Source organism: Oryctolagus cuniculus, chromosome 3 (assembly GCF_051225735.1).
Source record: "Oryctolagus cuniculus isolate XC-2025 breed Fujian yellow rabbit chromosome 3, ASM5122573v1, whole genome shotgun sequence".
NCBI classification, from domain to species: domain Eukaryota; kingdom Metazoa; phylum Chordata; class Mammalia; order Lagomorpha; family Leporidae; genus Oryctolagus; species Oryctolagus cuniculus.
The window spans coordinates 108443167-108466854 of NC_142869.1; the positions used below are offsets into that span (position 1 = coordinate 108443167).

The following is a 23688-nucleotide window of genomic DNA, read 5'->3' on the forward strand; positions in this document are numbered from 1 at the left end:
ACAGACTGATCAAGAACTTTCCTTCATGCATTAAATTCAAAATTCAAGATTCTAGGGGCCGGCGCTGTGCTGTAGTGGGTAAAGCCTGCAGTCCCAGCATCCCATAAGGACACTGGTTCAAGACCCGACTGCTCCACTTCCGATACAGCTCTCAGCTATGGCCTGGAAAAGCAGAAAATGACCCAACTCCTTGGGCCCCTGTACCCAAGTGGGAGACCCAGAAGCAGCTCCTGGCTTTCGATTGGCCCAGCTCTAACCATTGCAGCCATTTGGGGAGTGAACCAACGGATGGAAGACCTCTCTCTCTCTCTGCCTTTAACATAAATAAATAAATCTTTAGAAAAAAAAAAGATTCCAAAGTCTTAACATTTTTCTCATGAATTATAGAACATTTGCTTCGCTCTACAAGCAAGAGCATAAAAGAAAATAAATTTCCTACTTTGTGACAGTTCTCTTGTGTTAATTATTTCCAAGAGGAACTAAAGGATTTTATATTCTACTTCAGAATACTTTTAAAATTTAAGTATGTAAATATTTAACTAGGGGACAGTGATCATTCTTTTCATTCAAAGCTCTATGTCCTCACCCAGACTTTCCCAAGATTCTACTTAGATTTTTCTATCTACCTTCAAGGCATTATTTCAAATTCAACAGGCCCAAAACTGCACTCTTCTCACTTCGACACTGTTATCTTTCTTCTTCAGGTAAGAAACTGTAGTTCCACATCTGATTCTTCATACTTTTATGTATTTCAAGCTCATCTAACCTGAATTTTCTCTGAAATTATCTTACAATTCCCTATTCTATCCTCACTATAAACATCAAATAAGGTAAGCTGCTCACCTTCATTTTACCTTGTGTCCTTAAACAATTCTCATCATATCACTTGGCAACTCTAAGATCATTTCATTATATCTATAGTTTTTTTTTTTTTTTTGCAATCACATACTTTCAGTTTATTTTATAATCACAAGCTTATAGTTCTTTTTTTCTTTTTTTAAGATCTACTTGAAAAGCAGAGTGACAGAGATCAATCATCTATATCCTGGTTTACCCCCAAAATGGCCAGAACAGCCTGGGCTGATCCAGGCCAACGTTAGGAGCCCAGAACTTCATCCTGGTCTTCCACATGGATGGAATTCAAGCACATGGGCCATCTTCCAGCAGCTTTCTCAGGCACGTTAGCAGGAAGCTGGACCAGAAGTGAACAACTGGAATGCGCACCAGGATATAGAAAGCCAATGTTCCAACAGTGGCTTAACACACTGTACCACAACACTGGCCACTCTTTATCACCTTAAGACCAGCGGCATCTGTATTACCTGTAACTATGCCAGAAAGTTTGGTAAGAGCTGGTGCTGTGAAGTAGCAGGCCAATCTGCAGTGCCGGCACCCCATATGGGTGCCAGTTCAAGACCTGGCTGCTCCACTTCCAATCCAACTCTCTGCTATGGCCTGGGAAAGCAGCAGAAGATGGCCCAAGTCCTGGGGCCCTGCACCTGCATGGGAGACCCGGAGGAAGCTCCTGGCTCCGACTGGCACAGCTCTAGCTACTGTGGCCATTTGGGGAGTGAACCAGCAGATGCAAAACCTCTCTCTCTCTGCCTCTCTCTAACTCTTGCCTTTCAAAAAAATAAACGAATCTATAAAAAAAAAAAGGTTGTGGGATTCTACTTCAGACCCATAGTATCAGAAACTCTAAGAGTGGAGTTCAGCAATCTATAATTCTGATACACACTAAAACTGCAGAACTACTGATCAAAAGCACCAAATCTGGATTCTCTTACTTAGCTTTGGAGGCTGTAACCTGTTCCATCTTCCCTAGTACCCTATTGCCCTCTAATAGACAGCCTTCCCTGCGTGAAGATGTATTCATGAAATCCCAAAGGTTCATTCTCACCTATAATTGCACTCCTGTCAGTCCCTTCTCATGTCTAACCAACCACTTCACACTCTAAAGGCTCCTTTCCTATCCTTTCTACTACAAAGTCTCCAAAAATCATAGTCCACAACAATACCACACTTATCTAAATTATATAGCTGGCAGAAATTGGCTCACATTTTAACTGTTGCTTTGCTTTAACATATAAATCAAGTTTTTTTGTTTGGGTTTTTGTTTTTGTTTTTTGCAGTATAGCTCTAGAGCCAGGGTGGGTATGTCTTAGTGATTCTTCCTTCTAGAGAGTACTAAAGGTCAAAACATCCTTCCAGCAGCGATCATTTGTATGACAGGAAAGTCACAAAATTCCTAGTCCCACCGGAAAGGTTATAAAGCGGTGCAACTGTCTAAATTCTGGCCTCAGCACCCACAAAACTGAAGGGCTTCTGTGACTCTGGGCGACACCCCGACAGCTGTTCCTCCGAGTGGGAGGAGCACAGGGAGCCTGGGCACATGACCCACCGAAATGCAGCAACCTGAGTCAAGGCGTTCTCACGCCATATGCAGACTTTGTAAAAGGTTATTGGCAAAGACAGGATGGAGACGGTGGGCGTGTGGCAGATGGACAGCCACCCTTCTTCTAAAGAAAGGCTTCCTCCGGAAAGGGGCAGACCAATGTAGACGGGAAGAAAAAAACAAAACACAAAACCAGCTGTCAAGTTCACTGCTTACGGTAACAAAAATGGGTTAAACTGCAAACGGGAACGGCGGTGGTACCCTCGGAAACTGCTTTTGCTGGTGGGCGGCAACCAGACAATCAAAAGCTCTAAGGCCAGCGCCCAGAGAGCAGAGGAAACAAACTTTTTCTGAGAGCCTGAGTCTCAGGGCTTTGGCTGCACGGGGCGGGCCGGGACCCGTCCTTGCGAGACGCACGACGCGGAAGTGGTCCGCAGCTGCCCACAGCGGACACGAAGCGAAGACCGGGGGCCTGTCCGACTTTTCCCACAGAAGTGGCGTCCGTGCCCGTGTCTGGTTAGGACGCAGCTGCGAGACGCCGCGGCCCAGGGTAACTAAAGACGCGGCTCACTCACCTTTCCCATTCCGAGGCAGTGGTGAAGTCCGTGATTTCAAATACCTCGGACTCGGGCTGCGGGAGGGGGAAGGAAACACAGAGACTGAGCCCCGGAAGATGACACTGAGGAGCGAACTTACACAGTGACAGGGGTAAGTAAGAAGCAAAGCTCTCACCTCACTGTCGGCCGCCATCTTGAGGAGCGCCGGGCGGGCGCTAGGGCTGCTGGGAAGAAGAGCCGAGGAGAGGAGAGGAGGCGGAGGCGGCGGCGCGCGAGAGGCGGGGCCTGTTCACATCCCCGCCCCCTGACGGTATCCGGGCTCGACTCCCACTCTGGCTGGTTTAATAAACTTTGAAAATTGCTTGTAGAATAATGAGTACAGGAAGGGAACAAAAGAAAGGATAAGGGCCTAGAGTCACGCGTATAAGACTGTATTAGAAAACCTAATGCACATTGGGTTTTTCGTCGTTCAATTTCTCTTTATTGATTGCAAGGTACTGAGCTAATTACTATAATACCCTTGGGGAACTTAACCCACTTTGATTAAGTCATAAACTAAAATCATAGGGGCCGGCTTTGTGGCACAGTGGGTTTAAACCACCCCTACGAAGCCAGGAGTGCCAGTTTGAGTCCTGGATGGTCCACATCCAATCCAGCTCCCCCATAATGTTCCTAGGAAAACAGCAGAAGGTGGCCGAATACTTGGGCCCCTGCCACCCACGCACAAGATCAGGATGGAGTTCCAGGCTCCTGGCTTCACCCTGACCCAGGCCCAGCTAATGCAGTAACTTGGGCATGAACCAGCGGTTGGAAAATCGCTCCGTTAACTGCCTTACAAATAAATAAATATTTTTAAAAAGAAATAAATAAATAAAGAAGTATATCTCTGGGTTGACCTGGCGACACAGCAGATTAAGCTGCTGCCTGCCAGGCAGGCATCTCATAGGGGTGCTGGTTTAAGTCCCAGCTGCTCCACTTCCAATCCAGCTCCCTGCTAATGCATCTGGGAAAGCGGTGGAAGATGGCCCAAATCCTTGGGCTCCTCCACCCACATGGGAGGCCCAGATGGAGTTCCAGGCTCCTGGCTTCCTCCTGGTTCCTCCCTGGCCATTGGGGCCATTTGGGCAGTGAACCAGCAGATGGAAGATTTCTCTCTCTCCCTCTCTCTCTCTCTCTTTCTCTCTCTCTCTCTCTCTCTCTCTCTCTCGGTAACACTACCTCTCAAATAAATGAATAAATCTAAAAAAATTGTATTACATATACTGAAATATTTATAGATGAAATGACGTCATATCTGAAATTTGCTTTAAAATAATGGAAATGTCTAGGAATGAAATAAAGATTAGGAACATGTTTATTATACTGTTTCCTCTACCTTTGCTAATACTTAAAGGAATAAAAAATCAAGTCTCATCTTTACTCAGGACCTGCCAACATGGACCACATTCACATGAAAACCATGAAGAAGGCAACCTGGGTCACCCTGAGAAGTACTGCACTCACGTGGGCACGACTTCCACACCGGCAAAGACATGCGCGAGGAGAGCACCAGCATTCCCTGCAAGAAGCTCCGCACAGGATAGCAGGCTGTGTCACACCCCCGATGAAGCGGCTTCAGAGAGGCCCGCTTAGAGATATCTCCACCAGGCTGCAGGAGGCGGAGAGAAAAAGGAGAGAGAATTATGTTGCTGAGGTCTCAGCCCTGGATCAGATCACCGAGGTAGGTCCCGGCACTAAGGAAATGCTGGAGCTTTTGGATTTTGGCAGTCTGTCCAACCTGCAGATCACTCAGCCTACAGTTGGGATGGATTTCAAAATGCCACGTGGGCCCGTTTCAACCTTTCTGTTAACACTGTCATATTTTCAATAAACCTGGGGTAACAATAACAACAAAAATTTAGTCTCACTGAGTTTTGTGACTCGGAGAAGGCATTTGGAGGTTAGGGCCTGCAAAGTACAGCTATGGAAAGTGCAGTAATGAAAATACATAAAATCAGTTAGAGATATCAAAAACTTGGTGATATAGGTGGAGCAGGTGACAAAACTAAAGGTCAGCAGAATTTTGACAACAGATATTTGTTGCCGATGGCAACCCTTGGGCTCCCACCTCCTGATGCCCCTCCTAGTTTCCACCCACTTTATTAGAGAGGAGCTGTGTGTTACTACTGCTGCAGTCTCCCCCAAGAGGTCTCAGCTTGCACCTTCACTCAGTTATGAGCATGTATTAAGCACCTAATAGAAGCCAATCACTCTGTTAGCCTCCAGAGATATGAAGATGTATTGTAGATACAGTCACTGACTTCAAGGAAATTGCAGTCTGGTAAGAAGACTGGACATTAGCTGCATGGCCAGCAATGACATATGATAACCTTGACAAGACAACTCTTGGAGAACTGAAGGAAAGGATGGAGATAACCAGGTTGGAGTTGGAGAAGACTTCTTCTTTTTTCTTTTTTTTTTTTTTACAGGCAGAGTTAGACAGTGAGAGAGACAGAGAGAAAGGTCTTCCTTTTCCGTTGGTTCACCCCCCAAATGACCACTACAGCCAGTGCGCTGTGCCAATCCGAAGCCAGGAGCCAGGTGCTTCCTCCTGGTCTCCCATGTGGGTGCAGGGCCCAAGCACTTGGGCCATACTCCACTGCTCTCCTGGGCCACAGCAGAGAGCTGGACTGGAAGAGGAGCAACCGGGACAGAATCTGGAGCCCCGACCAGGACTAGAACCCAGGGTGCCGGCGCCACAGGCGGAGGATTAGCCTAGTGAGTCGCAGCACTGGCCGGAGTTGGAGACTTCTAAGCAGAGGGAGTAGACTGTCCAGAGGCTCAAAGGTGGGCAAGTCCAATCTGTCTAGTGAACTGAGCAAGGGGCTTGTACCTGTAGCATAATGTTTGCAATTAAGATAGAGAGGTGGACGTAGGTTACGTTGCATAGGGCCTTTCAGATGAGGGTTGGACTTTATCTGAAGTACTATTGAGGTCACTAAACTATTTTAAGCAAGAGAGCCGTGTGATTAATTTACAATTTTGCATAAGTCTGGACGCAATGTGAAGAAGAGATAGGAGTAAGGCAAAAGAAGTAGAAATGGCCAAATGTTGCTAATGCATCCAGGGACGGGTAGGGTGGAGGCTTTGATGAGAGAGGTCACCTGACAAGTTGAACACATTTGATATGTACAGATTTTGAAGATAAGATAGACAGGGTTTCCTGAAGGACTGAACTTGGGGGTAATGGAAAAGCGGAATCATTGTTTTTAAGATGTCTGGCCTTAACCACTGTGTGAAGGTTCTGCCGTTTCCTGAGATGGGGAAGGCTGGAAGGAGCGAGAAAAATGACCAGAGCTCAGTTTGGCAGATGTGAAGCGTGACAGGCCTGCAGGACGTTCCAGGGGAGCTGTTGAGGAAAAAATACTGAATATAGGAATAGGCTTCAGAGGCAAGACCAGGGTGATGATGTCAATCTGGGAGTTGAAATAGTATTTCAGATTGCAAGAATATGTAAAGGAACTGGCACTGTGGCAGGTTAAGCCCTGCCTGCAGCACTGGCATCTCGTAAGAGCAAAAGTTCGAGTCCAGCTGCTCCACTTCTGATCCAGCTCCCTGCTAATGTGTGTGGGAAAGCAGTGGAGGATGGCTCAAGTGCTTGGGCCCCTGCACTCACATGGGAGACCCAGAAGAAGCTCCTGGCTCCTGGCTTCAAATTGGCCCAGCTCCAGTCATTGCAGCCATTTAGGGAGTGAACCAGTGAATGGAAGACCTCTCCCTGTCTCTCCTTCAATCTCTCTATAACTCTGCCTTTCAAATAAATAAACTTTTTTATTTTTTTATTTTTAAAATATTTTTGAAGATTTTATTTATTTGTTTGAGAGGTAGAGTTACAAACAGAGAGCAAAAGAGATGAGAGAAAGGTATTCCATCCACTAGTTCACTCCCCAAATGATGGCAAAAACCTGAGCTAGGCTTATCTGAAGCCAGGAACCAGGAGTTTCTTCTGGGTCTCCCACATGGGTACAGGGGCCCAAGGACTTGGGCCATCATCTGCTGCTTTCCTAGGCAGTAAGCAGAGTTGGGATCAGAAGAGGAGTAGCCGAGACACAAACTGGTGCCCATATGGGATGCTGGTCCCACAGGCAGAGGCTTAACCTACTACCACAGCACCACAGCACCGACCCCAATAAATAAATCTTTTTTTTTTTTTTTGACAGGCAGAGTGGACAGTGAGAGAGAGAGAGAGAGAAAGGTCTTCCTTTCGCCATTGGTTCACCCTCCAATGGCCGCTGCGGCCAGCGTGCTGCAGCCGGCGCACCACGCTGATCCGAAGCCAGGAGCCAGGTGCTTCTTGCTGGTCTCCCATGGGGTGCAGGGCCCAAGCACTTGGACCATCCTCCACTGCACTCCCAGGCCACAGCAGAGAGCTGGACTGGAAGAGGAACAACCAGGACAGAATCCGGTGCCCCGACCGGGACTAGAACCCGGTGTGCCGGTGCCACAGGCGGAAGATTAGCCTATTGAGCTGCAGCGTCAGCCCCAATAAATAAATCTTAAAAAACAAGAATAGGTGAGGTGATTACAGAAAAGGACGTAGAAAGAGGAGAAAAGGCACCTCATGTAAAGCCTTGAAGAAAGGTTATGTTTAGAAAATGGATACAGAAGAAAGTATCCAGCAAGAGAGAGGGGAAACAAATGGTAGAGAAAACAGAAAGGAAAAAGCAGGGAAGAGAGTTGGCAGTGAACCTGAGAGGGGACGCCATTGAAGATGGCTAACTGTAGACTCCTGTAAAAGCCAGTGAGAGCGGAGAGCAGAGAGAAGTTGATTGGCTGACCTTGCCGAGGTGTTTGCCTTTCGGGCAGTGGCTAACAGGCAGGCTTGTTTGCTGGAGTAGCTTGAGAGACTGATGAAGGGGAGGTGGGAGAACTAAAGGAGACAGTTCTTAATAAGGTGAGAAGGGAGGAAACCCACCCAGCTGGGGGACACGGAACACCAGGGTTCACCACTCCACCATAGTCTAAGTCCTGCTTGGGAGAGATCGCCTGCAGAGAACCTTGTGAACAGCGCCCTCTGGAGTTGGGCAGCAAGGCAGTCCAAGGAATTCAGAATACCCACAGAAACAGGAAATGAAGCACCTGTGGTAAGCTTGGCCTTTTGTGTGAAGAGAAAGAAAAGAGAGATGGACAGATAGTGAAATTTGTACATATGAAAGGAAAAGGGCTTTTTGTTCACTTAAAGATTTTTGCCAACTGCAGTCAGTCCCATGATTTTCTTTAAAGACTGATTTATGGGGCCAGCGCTTTGGCATAGTGGGTAAAGCCACTGCCTACAGTGCTGGCATCTCATATGCACGCTGGTTCGAGTCCTGGATGCTCCACTTCTTATCCCACTCTCTGCTATGGCCTGGGAAAGCAGTGGAAGATGGCTCAGGTGCTTGGGCCCCTGCACCTGAGTGGGAGACTGGAAAGAAGCTCTTGGCTCCTCTTTTCAGATCAGCACAGCTCTGGCCATTGCGACCAATTGGGGAACGAAAGAGTGGATGGATGACTTTCTCTCTCTGCCTCTCCCTCTCTCTCTGTGTAACTCTGACTTTCAAGTAAATAAATAAATAAATCTTTATAAAAATGTTTTTTTAAAAGAGAGAGAGAGAGAGAGAGAAAGTCATCCATCAACTGGTTCACTCCCCAATTGGCCGCAAAGGCCAGAGCTGCGCTGATCCAAAGCCAGGAGCCAGGAGCCTCCTCTGGGTCTCCCATGCAAGTGCAAGGGCCAAGGACTTGAGCCATCTTCTATTGCTTTCTCAGGCCATAGAAGAGAGTGGGATTGGAAATGGAGCAGCAGGGACATGAACCGGCAACCATATGAGATGCCAGCACTACAGACAGTGGCTTTACCCGCTATGATATTTAAGGTCAGGCAGATCTGAGTTAGTCTTTTATTAACTATATGACCTTGGGCAATTTATTTATTTCATTTAAACCCATTTCTCTATTAGTAAAATGGAATTTGTAATACATATTACTGTGTAGGATTGTGGCAAAGATCAAGGTCTATGTCCATAGGTAAAATGGTAAGCACGCTGTCCTGGATCAATTTTAGCAACAGCGTTTATAATGAATATACCACGAAAACCATAAAGTGCTACTCACAGCTAGAGCATCACTGTGTTTTTTTTTTTTCTTCTTGCTTAGCCATTAAGAAGTTTCAGGACCTACAAAAATTGGAAACTAAAAAATCCCAAAGACTTTGCTGCATGAAGTTAAATTTTAGAAATTGTATGAAGCAGCCTTATCAGGTTGCTAGGTAAAGTTTTCTTCCAAGATATTTTTGGCTCCATGTCTTCTCCCTGGAGAAATTTTTAAAATAAGTTATTTGTTAAAGTGAAGTGTGAATCCAGCATGCTAATGATGTAAAATACTCAGGGGAGACACACTTTTATTAGATTTTCACTGGTTCACAAAGCAGAAAAGATTGTGTTTCTTTGGGTATTGAGCTATTTTGCTACACGTCCAAGGGCAAGGGCTTTTCCATGCAAGTGTGTTTCCTCTCTGGCATAATTCATTTATTTCAAGGTGTTACCAATAATGGCCACAGGGAGATATTTTGCCGCATAGGCAATTTAGGAGATTAGAAGCCTGGAAAAATCACCCTCAGCTTAGTCCTCAGAGAAAAGTGGGGGGCATAACAGTTTAATTAGGTCTTAGTGATAGAGCAAACATTGTTTGTGAAAGGAGCCACAGCCAGGGAAGTGTACCGTTCTCATCTGTCTTGACGGCCTCTTCGCAGGGGAGAATCGGATACTCTTCATGATTCTGCCATGAGAATGATTGCATGGACGGGGCAGCGGGAAGAGGAAGACAGGAGACAAGAACAAGGAACCGTTTGGAGGGAAATTCTCTGCGCCAACATTATTAGACACTGTTTTCCCCGTTTATTCAGTCATATTTATCAAGGGCCTACTGTCATGGCACGGTGGTCAATCCCATGGAGGGATTCAAATAATCCCTGCCCGCTGGGTTGCCACAGTCTGAGCACCAAGAGATAAGACGTAAGTAACTATAAAATGGCTTAGAAAAGGATGTGTGATAGTTACCCAACTTCCTAAAGCTCTTTAGAAAATCAGAGGTAGAAAAATATTCAAGCGACTTTTCAGAACAGGCACACAGTATCTTATATTCTAAAAAAATGCAGTCCACTATTTCTTGAAACAGAAAGCAGTACAGTTACCCATGTGAGAATTTCGAAAGCAATAATGCAGCCTTCATTCGCTCATCTGCATTCAGCCATGTCTTCATCGCAAACTCTGTTAGAAGCAACTGCCATATGCCTGGCCCTGGTCCTGAAACTGGAAAATGAAAAAATAAAAACAAGGTGCCTGCCGTCAGAAAGCTTCGAGTACACAGTCATTGCGTGATTCTCAAGGCCTATAATAAGTCAAGAGCACCTAGCTTCACTCCTTAAGCTTGCATCTTATTATCTGGCAGTTTCAGAAGGGACAGTGCATGGTAACAGTCTTCTATTTTTAAAGATATTTAAATGGATCTTGAATCAGACTGTAGGAGACAAAATAATTGAAAAGAGTAGTAAGAATGAAATGCAAATTTGGAAAATAAAATTATTCTGCTGAGCATGTATATGCGTGTGCACCTATCTACAACTAATTACTGTATTTTACACGTATAATCTTATTTAATCACCAGTATTTCCTTGTTCATGATGGTGAATTATTCCAGCTACAGATGATTAATAAATGCGAAGTATCAGGCCTCAGCCTGACCTTCCATGTCACACTGTTCTTAGACACTACTTAAAAAATATATTTGTTTATTTATTTGAAAGGCAGAGTTACAGACAGGCAGAAGCAGAGAGAGAGGGACAGAGAGAGAGGTCTTCTGTCTGCTGATTCACTCCCCAGATGGCTGCAACAGCCGGAACTGCACCGATCCAAAGCCAGGAGCCAGGATCCTCCTCTGGGTCTCCCACGCAGGTGCAGAGGCCCAAGGATTTGGGCTGTCTTCCACTGTTTTCCCAGGCCATAGCAGAGAGCTGAATGGGAAGTGGAGCAGCTGGGATTGGAACAGGTGCCCGCGTGGGATGCCGCTGCTGCAGGCGGTAGCTCTACCCGCTACACCACAGCACCGGCCCCACTCAACGACTTTAGCAGCAATAGTATCTCCAAATGCTTGCCGAGTCCCTCCTCAGATCCCTTGAACATTCTCCCCAGTCCAGTTACAATGGCTTAAGGATCTCGACCTCTGCAGTTTCTGCTATGCTGCTGCCCTTAATCCGGCATCTTCCATTTATGTCTGTTCTTTGGAGATACTTGTCACCAAATGTAGAGCCTGAGAATCCGCATTTTAATTTAAACTGCTGTAATATTATACAAGTAATAGGAATGTTTTCTCATGGAAAAAGGCTCAAATGATATGCATAAAGTAAATGATCTTGACTGTTTTTTCAACACTTACACAACCTACATACAATCACTGATCTCAGTTAAGTGTGCATCTCTTCTGACCCTATCATATGCACGTATATAAGTATCTTTTTATAATTTGTTGTAAAGATAGTTTTTAACCTTCTTCTAAATCAATTTCTTTCACAAATAAGGATGTCTGGCACTTAATATGAACACGCTAAGTCAGTACTTCTATCAACTCACTTAATTGTCACAATAATCTTAAGAGGGAGACACTATTACCATACAGCCCTATGTTACCAATGAGGAAACTGAGACAAGAAGAACGTAGACAACTTGCCCAGTCACACAGCTGGTAAGTGGTAGGGCCAGCTCCATGGGCATGTTCTCTGAACCTCCTTATCACAGAGAATCATGCTATACATGTTATTTGACAACTCAATTTTTGACTTAATTATGTGACTTGGAGCCCACATAAGACATTATGTAAAGCTCTTTCCTTTTTTTGTACCTCTGCACAGCATTCCAAAATTTGAAGTAAAGATGGATGACCTTTTGCTTCATTGTCTCCTACAGCTTGATATATAGACTGTTAGTTACCTCTGTTAAAAAAATAAGTCTTACTTAGATGATGAACTTATAGGGATTCATTGTACTATACCATTCACTACTTCAAAATTTTCCAGAATGAAGGTTTTTTTGAGGTAAAAATTCATTCTACCTGCATCTTAGTGATCATGTATGAGAATTACTGTAGGCTAAATATTGAGAGGTAGGAACACTGGGTTGCAAGTGATAGAACAAAGACGTAAGCCTTAGCCATTCTCGCTCCTTGACCAAAAGATAGATAAACATTGGAATGTATTCCCTGCCCTTGAATCTGAATTGGGTCTCACATTCTATTCCCCTCATATCCCACCCCCACCTGAAAGACCAGTTGCTGGAATTCCCCTCCACCTGCTGCCCCCCCGACCCCTACCCCCCTCCCTAGCCCTCCTAAGATATAAAAAGGCCCGGTCCCTGGGGGTCAAGGACTTCTGCCAAGTGTTCCATCAATGTGTACACGGACAGTGGGTCACCCACCTCTACGAATTTCTTTTCTCTGAATAAATTCTGTCTGGCTGTAAATTCGTACAGTGCCTTCTCTCTATTCTGCGCCTTTTTCCTAATGTTTATGGTGCCCTGAGTGAGGAGGCACCAATCTGCAACTCTTTTCCTAACAGAGAGTGTTGTAGGCACAAAGGGTCCATTTGCCTGGGGTGTCAGCAATCAATCAGCCCCAAGTGGGAGTTGCCCAGAGGAAAGCTTTACTGACTTGGGACAAGTAAAGGAGATGGGGGCAGCGGGGGGCAGGGGAGAGGAGATGTAATTCCCTAGAGAAACTGCCTCCCTATAGTAAGAGTTGGGGAAGGTCCAAGATGTAGCAAAGAGGAGAGAGAGGGGCTCTTCCTACTCATACATGCAGGCAACATACAACTGCATAGATTGTGTGTTCAGAAGATCACTATAAACTCCCCCTCCCTTGGGTGGAAAATGCAGTGTTATCGAGAGAAAAGTTCAACTCAAGTCACTAAGACCCAACTCCAACTGGTTTCTTGCAGCTCGAGCCACTCCTTGTTTGTGGGGCTTTTTTTTTTTTTTTTTTTTTTGACAGGCAGAGTTAGACAGTGAGAGAGAGAGACAGAGAGAAAGGTCTTCCTTCCGTTGGTTCACTCCCCAAATGACCGCTATGGCTGGTGCGCTGCGTTGATCCAAAGCCAGGAGCCAGGTGCTTCCTCTTGGTCTCCCATGCGGGTGCAGGGCCCAAGCACTTGGGCCATCCTCTGCTGCCATCCCGGGCCACAGCAGAGAGCTAGACTGGAAGAGGAGCAACCGGGACAGAACTGGCGCCCCAACTGGGACTAGAACCCGGGGTACCAGCGCTGTAGGCGGAGGATTAGCCTAGTGAGCCGCGGCACCAGCCGTTTGTGGAGCTTCTAAGTGCCATGTTGAAAAATAAGTTCTTCTGAAACCTTGTCTGAAAAACAACCTCAGGATAGTAGATTCTCTGCCTGCCTTAGTGGCCTCTGCTCTCCCTTTTGCCTGGATGTTGTAACTCTTGGTTACAACATCAACAGATTGCAATATCCAAAATGATCTTTACTAACTTACACACTCACTAATAGTGTCCTAGAGTACATATTTCCCTAGGTATAATATTATGAGTTTTATACATTTTTGCTAACATGATGAACAAAAAGTGGTTTGATTTGCTTTTTCCTGATTGCTGGTGAAGCTAAATGATTTTACTTGTGTAAATTTGCATTCCTCACCTATAAAGAGTGATTCCAAGTGTCTTGCGTGTTTGCAGTGGGATTTTAGGAATCCATGATTTTACAAAATCTCTCCAAATGAAATTGATGGTCAACCATATTTGGGAGCCAGGACTTTAAAGAGTGTCATCATTGGCCCCATATCATGGAATTGAAGACTTTTCTGCTCACAATGGTTTTCTGATTTGCAAAATACCTTGGTTAACGACCCTTTCAGAGTCACAGAAAATCTCGATCTCTTTCATATGTTTCCAGGCTGCTGTGATCCTTGGATCTCAACTACCTTTTTTTTTTTTGACAGGCAGAGTGGACAGTGAGAGAGAGAGAGACAAAGAGAAAGGTCTTTCTTTGCCGTTGGTTCACACTCCAATGGCCACCGTGGCTGGCGCGCTGCAGCCGGCGCACCGCGCTGATCCGAAGCCAGGAGCCAGGTACTTATCCTGGTCTCCCATGGGGTGCAGGGCCCAAGCACTTGGGCCATCCTCCACTGCACTCCCAGGCCACAGCAGAGAGCTGGCCTGGAAGAAGGGCAACTGGAACAGAATCCGGCGCCCCGACCGGGACTAGAACCCGGTGTGCTGGCGCCGCAAGGCGGAGGATTAGCCTAGTGAGCTGAGGTGCCGGCCCTCAACTACCTTTTAAGTCTGTTCTCCGCCCACTGAGATGTCCTGTCAACCTTATTTCCTTCTTTTAACACGCTACTCCTTCCACCACTTTCTAGGTTGAAAAGGAGAAGTTTTGGGTAAAATACTCCTAGGAAGGTAGTATTTCTTAAAAACAACAGGCTCCAGGCTGGCGCTGTGGCATAGTGGGTAGGGCCTCCACCCACAGTGCTGGCATCCCATATGGGCGCTGGTTCAAGTCCTGGCTGCTCCACTTCCGATCCAGCTCTCTGCTATGGCCTGGGAAGATGGTTCGAGTCCTTAGGCCCCTGCATCCACATAGGAGACCTGGAAGAATCTCCTGGCTTTGGATTGGTGCATCTCTGGCCATTGCTGCCCTCTGGGGAGTGGACCAGTGGATGGAAGACCTCTCTCTCTCTCTCTCTCTCTCCCCCTCTCTATGACTCTGTCTCTCAAATAAAATAAATGAATCTTAAAAAAAAAAAAAAAAAGGCTTCATCATGGACTTTCTGAAAAGAACTCTCACCTCTTCCCACAACCATGTCACAAGAGACAAATAGATGGTGCTTAATATGCAGAAGATGCAGCTTGCATTCAAACCGCTGCTGCCTCGGCAGAAAAGCTCTTTTTAGAACTTTCAAATCCTTTAATCCTCTCCTACTCAATAGTTGAGGTTGCCCAAGCATTCCAGAATTATCCATTATCTCTTACAGACGACATTGGCCTCCAAACTGTAACTGTCATCCCTTTCAGGCCCACCTTACAGCATTTCACCTGGCACTAGCATTCCTTGACATCATTTCTCTTCCTCTCTACCTACCCAGAATTAGTAAAAGCACAGCTCTGTTGAAAACTAGAGATTATCCTATAGTGAGCAAAACACCAGTGCGTGAAATTCTCCACTGTTTTTTATTTTTCCCCGAGGGTATATTCAGTTCAAAACATTTGCTGAAAACATTGTATATATGCATCACTAATGCAACAAACAAAGGCAGTTAAAACTTGTTCCTTGTCCTTCAGACATTACATTTGAATGGCGAGAGAAAAACAACTCTAAAACAAGGCTGACTGTTAACTGTCATAACAAGAGGTCTTCCAAAAGTTCATGGAAAATGCATGTTAAGAAAGACTATGCATGGATTTCAAATCTTTTTCCAGCACAATTAACTTATCTCTTAATTCCTTTCTTCATAAAGTTTCTGAAGTACCCTCATACAGGTACAAAATGACATGGGAATTCAGTGGATTGGGGAGAGTCTATTGGGTTAAAGAGACCAGTGGTGGGGACATGAGGGGGCCAGTGTTGTGGTGCAGTGGATAAAGCTGCTGCCTGCAACACCGGCATCTCATATGGATGCCAGTTTATTTCCTGGATGCTCCACCTCCAATCCAGCTCCTTGCTTATGGCCTGGGAAAGCAATGGAAGGTGGCCCAAGTGTTCAGGCCACTGCCACCATGTGGGAGACCTGGATGAAGCTCCTGACCCCTAGCCTTCATTTTGGCCATCTGGGGAGTGTACCAGTGGATGGACAATCTCTCTCTCTCGCTATCTCTCCTTCCCGCTCTCTCTCACTCTCTCCCTCTCTCTGAAACTCTGACTTTCAAGTAAATAAATAAATGTTTTTGAGAGAGAGAGAGAGAGAGAGAGAGCGCGTGAGCAGTGGGATAGAGCAGTGGGGATTGGGAGATACCTATGCCCTCACAAGAGCAGCTAAAGGAGGGTGGGCTTTCAAACATTTTGACCACCAGAGGAAGACTAGACTATTGTCCGGGTTCTTGTCTCTCTCTTAGTTCTGTATAAAGAAATTACTTTTCTTACTGTTTTAGAATTCCAGCTTTTTAAAACCAAAGGAGGCCGGTGCTGTGGCTCACTAGGCTAATCCTCCGCCTGCAGTGCCGGCACATGGGGTTCTAGTCCCGGTTGCCCCTCTTCCAGGCCAGCTCTCTGCTGTGGCCAGGGAGTGCAGTGGAGGATGGCCCAAGTGCTTGGGCCCTGCACCCAATGGGAGACCAGGAGAAGCACCTGGCTCCTGGCTTCGGATCAATGCAGTGCGCCGGCCACGGCGGCCATTGGAGGGTGAACCAACGGTAAAGGAAGACCTTTCTCTCTGTCTCTCTCACTGTCCATTCTGCCTGTAAAAAAAAAAAAAAAAAAAAAAGGGATTTCTGAAAAAATATTGTTCAACTCTTTCATTTTGTAAATGGAAAAAGTAAGCTCATCATAGAGATAAGAAGAGGAAGATGAGAGTTCTGTAATCCTAATTCCTGTATTCCAGGGCTCTTTCCACCAGAAATACCCTCTTTATTGTCTTTATAATTTTAATTTTTCTTTTCTTCTGCCTTCAGAATATCAGTATCTGATCTTACCTATTGGAGGAGATTGAAAGGCATTTTTCAAAGATGACTGTCTCAGTAAGCATGGTGTGTGTGTGTGTGTGAGAGAGAGAGAGAGAGAGAGAACACAAAGGATCATACTGGCACATCAGACTCCCACAGTCAGAGATATTACCCAGTTTCAAGCTTTACTAACAATTCCAGGAAAGCAAATGCAACCAATCAACAGGAATAGGTAAGCAGGGAGCAGGCTGGGGCAACATCCAGACCCTTGCTTTCTGTAATGAAATGTTTCCATTTTATAGTCATATGGCTGAACAGCTTATCTGGCATTTTTAGGAAGCCAAGATCCTTAAATCCATATATCCACCATAAGCCATCCCAGGGTAGGGATGTCCTGAGAAAGCATTCCAGGGATAAGGATTCTCCTCTTAGCAAATAACAGCATGTTTGCCAGGGCCCAGCTATAAACATGTTTCCTCATCTCTCTCAGCTTTTGCAGAATTGAGGAGAGTTAAGGTCTAACCTTGGATCAGGCTTTGACTTAGGGAAATAGTGTGGCTGAAACTATTCAGACCTCTAAAACTTTCTCCATATCAGCTGTTGCACTTTCTTATCATTTGTGTGTTCACTGGAGAGGTACTTTTAATGTCTTTCAAGAACTTTTCCCTGGCATTCACACCTTGCGTATCTAGTACAACAGGCCTAGCTTTTGGCCTATCTTGGCTTTCAACATAGATTCCTCACTTAGCTTAATCATTTCTAGATTCGATTCAAAGTGAGAGACAGGAGACTCTTCCTCTTACTTGAACAGTTACAGAGCATTGTAGGAGTATTAATTGGCCTGATTTCAATATTGTTGCACCTCAGGACTAGGGAAACCCAAGGACAGGGAGAGAGACGGGGGAACAGCTGTGAGTGGAGCAATCAGGAGGCACAAAACATTTATCAAGTAAGTTTGTTGTTCTCTGTGGGACATGGTTTGTGGTGCCACAAAACAACCCCAATAGTAACTTCAAGAATCTATGATCACACATGTCTCTAACAGATAGAATAGTGAGGACAATTTTGACTTATCCCAAGAATTACCAAAATGTGACACAGAGACACAACATGAGTACGTGTGGAAAAACAGCACTGACAGGCTCAGTGGAGACAGAGGTTCCCGCACATTTTCCATTTGTAAAAAATGCAGTGTCTTTAAAATGCAGTAGAGGAAAGTGAAGTAAATGAGACATGACGGTAATTTTTCAATCAGCTTGTTAATACCCCTAAAATGACTTCAATAGTTTTGATTGTGATCATTTGAAAGAAGTTACATCTTCGCAATATATGCCTCTTAATCCATGGATAACTATATATTTATATCTTATTGAAGTCTATGGAAATAAATTTTATAGTTTTCCAAAGTAAGTATTTTAATAAATATATTATTTTAACTTATTAAAAATAAATATTTACCTATTGGGCATATTCCATTAGATTTATTCAGTTATTAGATGTTTATTAACAATACTATAAATGGTAGTTTTTCAAAAATTTTCTTTTCTTTTTTTGCCAATATATAGAAATATAGTTGATCTTGGTACATTGATTTTTAAATCAAATCCCATTGATAAATTCTTTTATTAATTCTTAAAATCTGCCAATAAATACTTTTATATTTGCTACATATACATTCATATCAACTGTGGAAACGGCAATTTTGTTTCTTCCTTTCCAGTATTTAATTTTTTGTTTCTTTTTTATCTTCTTCCTTCTCTTTTGCCCTTACGTGCTGGTTAAAAAGAAATGGTGAGAGGGGCTGGTACTGTGGTCCCCATTACATTCTTTTTTTTTTTTTTTTTTTTTTGACAGGCAGAGTTAGACAGTGAGAAAGAGAGAGAAAGGTCTTCCTTCCATTGGTTCACCCTCCAAATGGCTGCTATGGCCAGCACACTGTGCCGATCCAAAGCCAGGAGCCAGGTGCTTCCTCCTGGTCTCCCATGCAGGTGCAGGGCCCAAGGACTTGGGCCATCCTCCATTGCCTTCCCGGGCTGCAGAAGAGAGCTGGATTGGAAGAGGAGCAACCGGTCAGAATCCGGCGCCCTAACCGGGACTGGAACCTGGGGTGCTGGCACCGCAGACAGAGGATTAGCCAAGTGAGCTGCGGTGCCGGCCACACATACAGTGTTTTCAACAGTCTGTGCTTTCTCTGGACATGCTATTTTTTAATCTCTTTCCAATGTCCTTGTGTCTATAGTTTATCTGGCAGACTGTCCTTCAAGTTCAGGCTCAGATATTACCTTTTCTGTGTAAACTACCTATGTCCCCTGTTAAGGCTGAGTTATATATACCAAAATTCATGTATCAAAGTACTAATCCCTGGTCCTTCAGAATGTGACTACATTTGGAGAAAGGGTCTCTAAAGAGGTGATTAACATAAAATCAGGCCACTGGGCTGGCTCTGTGGCATGGTGGGTTAGGCAACCTCCTGCAGCACTGGCATCCCATATGAGTGCCAGTTCATGTCCCTGCTAATGGCCTGGAAAGGCAGTGGAAGATGCCCCAAGTGCTTGGGCCCCTGCACCCATGTGGGAGACCTGGAGGAAGCTCCTGGGGCCCCTGCACCGATGTGGGAGACCTGGAGGAAGCTCCTGGCTCCTGGCTTCAAATTGGCCCAGCTCCAGCTGTTGTGGCCATTTGGGGAGTGAACCAGCAGATGAAAGACCTCTCTCTCTCTTTTTCTCCCTCTCTCTGTAACTCAGCCTCTCAAGTAAATAAATAAATCTTTGGAAAAAAAAATCAGGCCATTACCATAAACCCTAATTCAGTGTGGCTGGTGTGCTTATGAGAAGAGATTAGGACAGTCGGAGAGACACTGGGGATGCACAGATGCAGAGAACATGTCATGTGTAGACACCTCAAGAAGGTGGCCCTCTGCAAACACCGAGAGAGGCCTCAGGAGACACCAATACTGACACCTTGGATCTGAACTTCTAGCCCCCAGAATTGTGAGCAAAGAGCAAATATATTTCTGTTTTTCAAACGACCCAGTCTACAGGATTTTGTTATGGCAGCCCTGGAAAATGAATATCCCCCTCCATCCCAGAAAATTAAACACTCCTCTTCTTCCAGGTGTCCTTAGAGTTTTTTACAGTTCTCTGGTGTCTTTAATGCCTAATATTGTCCTTGATAGTGTCCTTGTCTGGTGTGTCTGTTCACTGTTTCTGAAAAAATTGAATTTCTTAAAAAAAAAAAAAACCACAGACACATACACCATGATTTGAATAAGCAATTATTTCTCAAAATGAGAGACCAAGGGCAGGCATCGTGGCACAGCAGGTTAAGCTGCTGCGTGGGATGCCTGCATTCCATAGGACAGTGTCTAGCTCAGGTCCCAGCTCCTCGGGGATTCCAATCCAGCTTTCTGCCAATGTGCTTGGGAGGCAGCAGATGGTGGCCCATCAGCTTGGGTTCCTGCCACCCATGTGGAAGACCTGGCTAGAGGGCCTGGCTCCTGGCTTCAGCCCAGATTGCAGCTGGCTATCATGGGAGTGAACAAGCAGATGGGACACCTCTCTCGCTCTCTTGCTTTCTCACTCTCTCTTTCAAATAAATAAATCCTCAGGAAAGAATGAGAGGAGGATTACTCTTTAGGAAACCAATACAAAATTCACTGATTATATACCAGCTTGAAACCAAGGATCACCCTGCAGAAATTTAAAAGTCAGAAACTGTAGTACTCACCACTTCTTGACATGGAACCTAAGAGAGAGTACTATCCCAGCTGCGAGCCAAAAATAAGCTGGAGTGCAGAAAGTAGAAGAGAGAATAACAGCCTCGGATCAGTGCTAAACTGCTTTAGACTGAATTGAAAGAGTCTATGTAAACCCAGAAATCTTTACCATAAAGTCTTCATTCACTGGAGAAGCATGTGCGTGAACATGTGTGTGTGTGTGTGTGTGTGTAACGCATGCACACATTGCTGTGTTAGCGCAGTACAACATTGTTGTCAGGCTGTTTCATCCCTGGTTCCTCCATTCATTAGTTTAAATTTCTAAACTTCCGTGTTATCACCCATAACGTAGGCTTGATGGTGGCTGATGTATCAGCTCTATAGCATTGCTCTGGGGTTAAATAGTATCATTCCTGTAAAGGACCAACCTAGTAAGTATTCAGCAAGTGTTAGCTGTTGTTGTTATACCATGTGTACCCCAGTGAATGAAGAGCATCTTTAGAAGGGAAATCCCCTGCATCCTTCAGTGCGTGGCAGAAGAAAACCTGGCCGCCCACAGACGCCAGGTGATCTTACGGTGTGGAGCGCTCTGAGTCTACTTCCTCTTGAGCATGTTTTTGAAGTCCATGCCCTGAAGCTATTTTAGCCTGGTTTATTGCCACTTAGGAGTCAGACAAAACTGTAGCCCATTTAATGAAGCTTTTGCTTCAAAACACCACAAACCTGTCTAGACATGAAGCATGTTCTAATGTAAGGATTTCTACCCACTGGTGCTTTCTTAAGTCTGAGTCTAAAAATACAACCAGCTGGCTTCTCACTCTGTGACCTATATTCAGGCTTGTAAAGGGACCCTACTGGCACAGTACAGGGATTACAAAGGCATGACTTCCCATAGAAAGTCTCAGTGGATAAGGACAACGGCAATTTTGTCAGCCAAGGGAATGCATGGAGGTCCGACTTTTTGATTCACTGAAACAGCAGCTTGGAAACGTGTCTCAACTCTTGTTTTCTTTCCTGGATGAGATTGTCCTGCTTTCAATTCTCCAAGCTAGACACACAGTGGGTGGTTGCCTGGGTGACAGCCTGTAAACTAAACAGTCTCATTGCAAACAACTGAAGGGTTTGTGGAGGAGGAACTAGCTTTAAAAGTTACTAATTTCTAAAAGCATTTAGGCTGTGTAATACTGGAAAATAATCAAAGAAAAAAATCTAAACTTATGCTGCTTTTCAGCGGATCCCTGGCTGAAGTGTGGGTTAAAAACTGCCCCAGAAGTCAGTGCCACAGTGAATTAGGATGATGTTGGCTGGTGCTTCTTCAGCTGTGAACTAACTCCCTTGGCAAAACACCCCATAGGTAAGTCAAGTAAATCTTCACTTTTCATATTGTTTCGGATAATAGCTATGTTGCAGGTTTTTTTTTCTCCCCAAAGCACTCCCTGAGAAGAAATATCAGGTAAACTGATAGAGGAAAGCAGATGCTAATCACAATGAATGATCTGCATAGAGTTGTCATAAGTAATTTTTGACTTTTCAAATATTGTGACAATCCCTTCCAATAGTTCTAGAGTACAGGCTAGCCTAGTGATAACAAGAAAGATACATAAACACACTTGCTTCCATTGACTTATACCCAGGATCAAAATCTTATTTTAGTTTCAACACCAACACATGTAAACTTTACAGATTATAAATTTTCTTGTAACCACTCAACATTGTATACCTGTTTTCTTGGCCAGGATCTCTCAGCATAGAATGGGACTCCTATTGCTTTCAGTCTATCACATAAGATTCCAAATTAAATATATAATATAATAATAAGCTTTGACTGACTTTACAGGTAAAAAATCTATGCATATAGTTAAAAAGACTGGGCATCAATAGATGCTAAAGCAGAAAATTCTGTGGAATGAAACATTATTGCTTAAAAATCACTGCTCAAAACAATTCTAAATGGACAACTGAGAAGTTTTCTTATGAAAAAACTTTAAATGGAAATGTACAGATTGAAGGTCAGAGGAGGACAGGGAGCCCGCTGTAAAAAGCTATGTGAATCTGTGCTTGTTATCTGAAAGAATGATTTCTCAACAAACCATCAGTGCTGGTGAGGATGTGGGGGAAAAGGTGCCCTAATCCACTGTTGGTGAGAATGTCAACTAGTACAGCCACTGAGGAAGACAGTATGGAGATAACTCAGAAAGCTGAAAATAGATCTACCATATGACACAACCATCTCATTCCTGGGAATTACCCAAACAAAATGAAATCAGCATATGAAAGAGTTATCTGTGCCCCCATGTTTATTATAGCTCAATTCACAATAGCTAAGATAGGGAATCAACCCAGATGTTCATCAACTAAAGACTGGATAAAGAAATTGTGGTATATATTCACTATGGAATAAAAAGCATGAAATCCCGTCTTTTGCAACAAAATGGATGCAACTGGAAACTGTTACGCTTAGTGAAATAAGCCAATCCCAAAAAGACAAATACTGTATGTTTTCCCTAATCTGTGGTAACTGACAGAGTAGCTAGTAGGTAGTATATAGGAGTGAAATGGACATTTTGGGATTCCATGATTGTTTACAGCCCTGTCTCTACTGTTGAGGACCACTGTTTTTTCTTCTTACTCTTTACTTTGTGTGGGGTTAATCTTATGAGTATAAAGTAAGCTGAACCAAAAGTTGTACTTTAGAAATTTATATTTATTAAATAAAAGTTAAAAAACAGAAAGTAAACTGAAAATAGATCATTGTAAAAATTAAGAGATGGGATAAGAGAGGAAAGAGAAGAAAGGGTGGGAGCTTGGGTGGGAGGGAGGGTAGGGTGGTAAGTATCACCGTGTTCCTAAATTTGCATATATGAAATACACAAAATTTATCCACCTTAAAAATTTTTTAAAAATAGAATTGTTTCTGCATTAGAAAATTGCTAAGTGTTCATTTGATGTTCATTGTCTTTCTCCAGTCAATAATTAGTGTTAAGACTCCATGGATGATCAGATAATGACCATGTTGCCCAGTATTGTAGTGATTTGATTTAAGTTTGATTAAATCTAAATTTTTATTTTAGGTGCTAGAAACTACTTGTGAAATACTCTCTCCTAAAGTTTACAGGAAAGAGGTAAATCAAAACTCCCTAACATATGAAGGGTCTTCAAAAAGTTGGCAAAAATTCATGTTATGAGAAAAAATAAACTATGCATGATATAAAAAATTTTTGCACCAAAATAAACATCTTCGGATGAACTTTCTGAAGTACTCTCATATATATAAATCCAAATTGTAAAGCAATTTGCTGGGACAGATATGTTATTTGCTTCAAAATTTTTCTGATGTTTGATTTTGA

The 23688-nt window shown here is 44.1% G+C and overlaps 2 protein-coding genes and 1 long non-coding RNA gene across 11 annotated transcripts in view; 2 read left to right on the plus strand and 1 right to left on the minus strand.

The window, feature by feature from the left end:
• Nucleotides 1-3264, minus strand: part of RAB3GAP1 (RAB3 GTPase activating protein catalytic subunit 1) — a 116385-nt gene extending 113121 nt beyond the window's left edge. For 2 of the 8 annotated variants that reach the window (XM_002712424.6, XM_008258517.5), the window contains exons 1-2: nt 3128-3264; nt 2971-3026 (exon numbers count right to left, since the gene is read on the minus strand). In XM_002712424.6, coding sequence (XP_002712470.1) covers nt 2971-3026; nt 3128-3145 — 74 coding nt within the window. In that variant the 5' untranslated portion in view covers nt 3146-3264. The remainder of the gene's footprint in view (nt 1-2970; nt 3027-3127) is intronic. The other 6 variants (XM_089329283.1, XM_089329282.1, XM_089329281.1 and 3 more) reach the window with 4 other exon arrangements.
• Nucleotides 3265-4387: 1123 nt separating this feature from the next.
• LOC100350565 (small ribosomal subunit protein eS17) lies at nt 4388-4848 on the plus strand. The gene has a single exon (XR_016231131.1). It is a non-coding gene; the product is annotated as a small ribosomal subunit protein eS17 (long non-coding RNA).
• A 16590-nt stretch (nt 4849-21438) lies between these two features.
• MAP3K19 (mitogen-activated protein kinase kinase kinase 19) overlaps nt 21439-23688 on the plus strand; it is a 69246-nt gene continuing 66996 nt past the window's right edge. For both annotated transcript variants that reach the window (XM_051849600.3, XM_089329285.1), the window contains exon 1: nt 21439-21695. The gene's annotated coding sequence lies outside the window, so the exon portion shown is untranslated. The remainder of the gene's footprint in view (nt 21696-23688) is intronic.